Source organism: Stegastes partitus, unplaced genomic scaffold (assembly GCF_000690725.1).
Source record: "Stegastes partitus isolate 25-593 unplaced genomic scaffold, Stegastes_partitus-1.0.2 Scaffold2042, whole genome shotgun sequence".
Classification (NCBI taxonomy): Eukaryota; Metazoa; Chordata; class Actinopteri; family Pomacentridae; genus Stegastes; species Stegastes partitus.
In genome coordinates, this window is record NW_007579773.1 from 50,560 (window position 1) to 57,212 (window position 6,653).

General features: G+C 46.9%; 1 protein-coding gene across 1 annotated transcript in view; it reads left to right on the forward strand.

Annotated features, from left to right (window-relative positions):
- LOC103373664 (poly [ADP-ribose] polymerase 14-like) overlaps positions 1–5,736 on the forward strand; it is a 29,447-nt gene extending 23,711 nt beyond the window's left edge. The window contains exons 18-23 of the mRNA XM_008303619.1: positions 156–274; positions 1,834–2,069; positions 2,144–2,409; positions 3,126–3,265; positions 3,583–3,757; positions 5,340–5,736. Coding sequence (XP_008301841.1) covers positions 156–274; positions 1,834–2,069; positions 2,144–2,409; positions 3,126–3,265; positions 3,583–3,757; positions 5,340–5,623 — 1,220 coding nt within the window. The 3' untranslated portion in view covers positions 5,624–5,736. The remainder of the gene's footprint in view (positions 1–155; positions 275–1,833; positions 2,070–2,143; positions 2,410–3,125; positions 3,266–3,582; positions 3,758–5,339) is intronic.
- Positions 5,737–6,653: the final 917 nt, after the last annotated feature.

Below are 6,653 nucleotides of genomic sequence, written 5' to 3' on the forward strand. Positions count from 1 at the left end.
TCTTTCTTGTGGGCTCTAGTCTGAGGCTGATGCTGGTCTAAATGGTTTAAATGTTAGAATGAATAAACTCCTCAGAGCATACGTTTGGTTTTCACTGCTACACAACTCTGCTACACAACACTGCTACACAACTCACTGCTCTCATGTTGTTACAGACGGTTTCACTTCCCTGTTCAGTGGACTTATGGAGGACCAGCCTGGCGCCGAGAACCTGGTCCTGGAGAGGGAAGAGTTTGAGCCCGCCGTGTTCCAGCTGTGTGCCGACGACCACAAGGTCAGCGCACCAAACACACAAAGACACACAAAAACACACAACGCAGCCTCCAACTGCCACACAGAAACACCACGAACAGGCCTCACGTTCTCCCACATCTACAGGATAAAACCTGAATGTTCTCTGAGATTTAAACTTCAATATTTTCTGGGATTAAAGATGAAATTTTTTATCTTAAATTCCAAATATTTTCTGGCATTAAAACAGAAATCTTACAAGATAAAACTCAAATATTTTCTGAGATTAAAGCTGAAATTTCACAAGATTAAATTTGAATATTAGCTGAGATTCAAACAGTAATTTTAGAGGATAAAACCTGAATATTTGACATTAAAGCTGAAATCTAATCTAATAAACTCACATTTTTACGTCATCGTGGTTTTCTTTAACTCCCAACGATGTCTGATGATCATCTGCTGATTCTGGGCTGAAGACAGAAAACCTGGATTCTCCTGGATGTTAGACAATACAGTTATGTGTAGAATAAATGATTAGACGCTTGTCTTTATCGTTGCTGCTGTTTTTAAACATCTGAACACGATGAACCCTGTAGAACCGATCACGGTCCAGTAGAACGAGAAGTTCAGTGTTTAGTAGAGTTCAGCTGTAGCTACCTGGAAACCACATGTTCTTCTTTTAAAAACATTTCTGTGAATTGCAGAACTTCACCATAAATAACAATTAATAGAAAACAGGAACATTCGGGGAACGTTCCCTGAAGGTTCCTGTTTTCTTGACCTTAATGATGCTGAATTCTGTGAATCAACCGACTCCATCGATCAGTGTTTTGTATATGTTCACACGATATCGCCAGAAGTATTGGCTCACCTGCCTTGAGTCGCACATCAACCTAAGTGACTCCCGTTCCTAATCCAGACGGTCTAATGTGACGGCGCTCCACCCTTTGCAGCTACAACAGCTTCAACTCTTCCTGGAAAGCTGTCCACAAGGTTTAGGAGTGTGTTCATGGGAATTTTTGACCATCCTTCCAGAAGAGCATTTGTGAGGTCCCACGCTGACGTTGGACCAGAATCCTGGCTCTCAGTCTCTAATGACTAGTTGGGACTTCCAGGTACTGATATCCTGAAGGAGCCACTAAGGAGCCTCAAGCAAGTCCAGTTGCTACGATTAATCTACAAGAACAACCATGACCTGGATGACTGAGGATCTTCACAGACATCTGTGCTGAAGACTTGAAGCTGTTGTAGCTGCAAAGGGTGGAGCGCCGTCACATTAGACCCTCTGGATGAGGAACGGGACGTCACTTAGGTTCATGTGCGACTCAAGGCAGGTGAGCCAATACTTCTGGCGATATCGTGTGAATAAGTCTGTGTAAAGATGTGAGACTTCACAGTCTGAAGGTGAAACTCTGCTTCATCAGGTAAAGTGTGTGTAGATACAGAACCAGCTGTTCTGACTTTGTCTAGATGAGTCTGGTTTTGTATGTACTGACCCTGTTGTGTCTGAACATCGACCCGCTGCTTTGAGCTCAGAAATCTGTCTCCTGAAACCAACCATCAGATGTGTCGGGTTTACTGAAGCGACTGTTTTCTGTGCAGGCCATGAGTCTGGCGAAGAAACGGATCACGGATCTGACTGTGTCCGAGCAGGCGGAGAGAACCATCTCCGACCCGTTCATCGGCCTGCTGTCTCCGGCCGACGTGGAGAAGCTGAAGGCCCTGCAGAAGCAGCTGACGGTCAGCATCCGGCTGGACAGACGGCCAGAGGACCAGGAGCCCCACATCCACCTGGAGGGGCTGACCAGGGACGTGCACACCGCCGAGTCCGCCGTCAGGTGGGCACGCAGCCGTCGGACCAGCACCACGCGGTAAGAATGAAACTGAAGGTGTTTGTGTTGTGGCTCCTCAGAGACATCATCCGGAGGGTGGAGAGGGAGGAGAACCTGAAGAGCAAAGCCCTGCTGGTGAGCGGCCTGGTGGAGTGGCAGTTCCAGCACCGCAGTGGACCCATGGTGCCGTTCGACATGAACACCAACCTGAAGCTGGAGGAGGCTCTGGAGAGGAAGCAGACGGTGAAGGTCCAGATCAACAACCAGACGTTCACGGCCAACCCGGCGAAGAGACAAGCGTCCAGCGGCAGCAAAGTGGTGGAGCTGCTGAGGAGAGAGGTGAAAGGTGGGTCGGTCCCGGCCCGGTAGTCTGAATAACGGTGCCAACGCCACACAGTTGATCACAACAAGGAGAACAGTCAGAGTTTCACTGATGTTCTCTGACTGTCACTGAGCCGCTGAGACCAAAACTACTGTTTACAAGAAATAAACCTCATGATGAAAGCAGGAACTCCACAAAATAGAAAACTCAAACATTCTGTGAGATCAGAGCGAAACATTTTAGAAGATGAAACTGTCGTCTTCTCTCAGACTGAAGAGCTAACCTGGAAGATCCAGCTCAGGTCGGCTCAGAGAGTACAGCCCATCTGACAAGAACAAAGCTGAATGTTTCCTAAATGAAAAAGGACAGTTTACAGCTTCAGCCTAATTATTCACTCAGATTAAAACAGAAATACGAGATAAAACCTGAACATGACTGACTGAGTTCTGGGTTCCTTTGATTAGAACACTGAATGTTTTGGGTTCTTGGTCAAACAGAACATCACAAGAATGTTGTGAGAATCAGTTCCATCTGATTATTGGATTATTGAGACAATAATCTGCAGATTCATTGATGATTTAGATCATTAGTGGCGGCTGTGACGACCTGCCACCAGATAACTCCGTAAAGTTGTGAAGAACCAGAGAACCTTCTGAAGAACCACCTTATAAGTCAGGCGCTGCTCGGTTCACGTCTCACCGTCTGAAGACGCTCTCAGCTCGTTCTTATTTGTGTTGCAGATGAAGCCGCTCTGCCGTCGCACTGGGACGACATGAAAGGAGACATCGTGAAGCTGGTGACGGTGGCTCCAGGATCGAAGGAATACGGCGACGTGCAGAAAGAGCTGACAAAGACGGGCCTCGCTCCCAACATCATCAGCGTACGTTCACGCTCTGCTAGATGAACTCTGGGAGCTGCTGTCTCTGCTCCACATGTGAATGAACACATGTTACAGTGTGAGAGCTCAGAGCCCAGGAGGGAGCTCCTCATCCAGTCCTAACGTAGGAGACGAGACGAGATGTGACGAGACACTTTTGATGAGACATGACAAGACACTTGTGACGAGGTGAAGTGTAGCGTGACGAGACGTGACGTGATGAGACACTTGTGAAAAGACGCGACCAGACCAGAAGTGACGTGATGGGATGTGACGACACACAACGATGACTCGTGACCTGACGTGTTCTGTGTGTGCAGGTCGAGCGGGTCCAGAACACGACGCTGTTCCAGAGCTACCAGCTGATGAAGAAGCAGCTGGAGGTGAAGAACAAACACAAGAAGAACGAGCGGCTGCTGTTCCACGGCACCGGGTCCACCTCCATCGACCTCATCAACAAGCAGGGCTTCAACCGCAGCTACGCAGGAGCTCACGGTAACACAACAACAACAACAACAACAACACAACAACAACAACAACAACAACAAGACAGCAGCACAAACGAACGTTAAATCATCTGAGCAGCAGCCAGCATCACAAAGAACTGCACAAAACAAGCACAATGTGTCTCTGTGATATTGTTCAGACGTCGTCCTCCTCAGAACATCTGGTTCTTTATCCGCAGGAACTTCACTTAATGAAGCCGTTTCCTGGAACGTGTCGTGACCTTTGTGATCCCAAATTCTGCGGCTCAACCGACTGCGTTTCACGTTTACAAAAGCGTTCAATGCTAAAACTAAGAGGGTTCAAGACTTTGGCTGCAGTTTAAAGTCGGTTCTGATGAAGTGTGACAGAATCAAACAAAGGCCACAAACACAGAAAGCTGCTGAACCTGATCCTCACGTTCTAAACACGCTGAAGCCTGACAGACAGAACTGAGGGAGAAGTGACTCTAAGGAGTTCTGCCTCAAAACTTCTACAGGAACTCATCTGTGTCATCGTTCATTCACTGTTCTGGATCTGCAGAACCTTCATCCACTGACCAGAGTTCTACCTTCAGACTGTGAATGTTCCAGAGGTCCAGGTCCTTGAAGTCCACAGAGGAGGGTCCAGATTGATCACTTTAATGGACTTTTTCCATCATTTCTGAGCCTCAGAACTTCATCAGTACAGCAGATAGACACATGACATTTAGGAGGAAGAACACATCTGGGTTCTGCTAGAACCTGACACCAGATCAGTTCTACATCCATCCAGGTGTCTCAGTCTGAACACTGGACCTGGTTCTGTTCATGTCCTCTGTAACCAGCTGGTAGCATCAGTATTATGGGATGGATCATAGTATGAACAGTTTAATGTCCACGACACAGAGTCATAGAAACAATCACTGGTACCCTGGATGTGGTTCTGGTTCTGATCAGTCACCAGAGGAAACTTTACAAAGTGCATTCTGGGTAAACTGTCCAGGCTCATGGCAGCATGTGTGATGGTGGTTGGTCAGAACCAGTTCGAGACAATGGAAGGACCGTTTTACCTCCAGAACCTACCAGAACCAGGCAGGACTCACTCTGAGGAAAAATCAGATTCTAGTATCGACATATTTCACAAAATGTGAATGAAGCAGAAAAGATTTTTTCTTCTTGAAGTTCTGCTTTTTAAGGCACAGAACACGTGATTTCCAGGCGACTGCAGTTCAGCTCTGAAACCCTGAACCTCACGTTCTGCTGGACAGAACCAGAATCGGCTCTACTCACGTTTAATCTCAGCTTTTAGCTCAGAGAATATTTGAGTTTTATCTTTTAAACTGTGGACTTCAAGGACCTGGATCTCTGGAATATTCACGGGCTGAAGGCAGAACTCTGACCATTAGATACTTCAGACACAGAACCAGATGTTCTGAGGAGGTTCTGGGGGAGTTTTTCAGGTTTTTTATACAGTATTTAGTGTTTTACTCTAAACACGCTGTCACTCTTGTTCTCGTTGGTTTTACATGTTGTCATATTTGTGTTTGCCGTCGGGCTTCCATCAGAACCCTTCCCGGTGCCGCTCCGGTCCTCTGACACACCTTGTCTTTCAGGTGCCATGTACGGGAACGGCTCGTACTTCGCGGTGAATCCCACCTATTCAGCACAAGGCTACGCCAAACCCGACGTCAGAGGCTACAAGCGCATGTACCAGGCCCGGGTTCTGGTCGGAGACTTCACGCAGGGCCGAGCGGGCCTCCTCAGCCCTCCAGCCAAAAGTTCTGGCAACGCTACGGACCTGTACGACAGCGTCTCCGACAACACCGCCAAACCGACCATGTTCGTCATCTTCAATGACATCCAGGCGTACCCGGAGTACCTGGTCACCTTCACCTGAGTCCATTCATGTTCTGTTCTGTTTCTACTGAACTGTCACACCATATTAAAGTGGAATAATTCACAACATAAACTACTGCTCCTCACTTCCTGTCAAATAAATAATCAAACCAGTTTTTGTTCTTCCTCTCTGGTCGTTCTGAGTCCTGCTGACAGCAGACGTCTGGGTTCTGTCTCCTGCTTCATGTTCTGGTTCCTCAGAGCTGCAGGACTTGATGCTGAAACATGAACCTCAGTGAAGGAACACGAGACGGGAGTAAAGAAAAACGTCCCACAAACAGTTTGGAGTTTAGAGAGTTAAAAAAATGAGCCGTGGTTTTTGAATCCAACACAAAATTAAACAGTCGTTTGTTTTTTGGGTCTTGACGAACAAGAAATGAAGTAAAGTGGCTGCAGACAGAAGGAAGCTGCTGACGGACTGAATCTCAGACCGTCGTGCTTTTCTCTAAACGTTCTGCACATTCAGGCTTGTGTGACATAAACTCTGACTACAAACATGGAGCCGCCGGTCGTCCGTGTTCATCCATCAGTTGCTGAAACATTCATTCGTTCTCAGTATTTAACCCTTCACACGCCGGTTTGTTCACATCGTATCACTGCTGTGCTTCAACAGAAACAACAAAGAGACAAAAACCTCAAAAATTATGTCAAGAAGACGTTAGAAGTTCATGATATTTTCTACCAAAGTATTTTAGTTTTTTCCAGGATTGAAACACTTTAAATGTCACTTTGTTCACATGGACGACTGATGTCCGTTATGAAGAAAAGGAATCGTTCTTATGCTAAATATGCGGTTTAGTCGGGTGGATTTTCCTCTCAGCCTCTCTGGTTGTTTTGTTGTTTGTGTCACACTTCAGTTGCTCCCCAACGTGCACCGAGGTCACCTCAGAAAGAGAGGTTCTGTTTATCTGGAGCAGAACCTCACAGCTGTGTGTTTGGAGACAGATGGACGTCGACACAAAAACATGAAAACTCTGCTTTGACAGGACAGAGAGAAGCTGCTGCATCGCCGCCATCTTGGATGGCACATA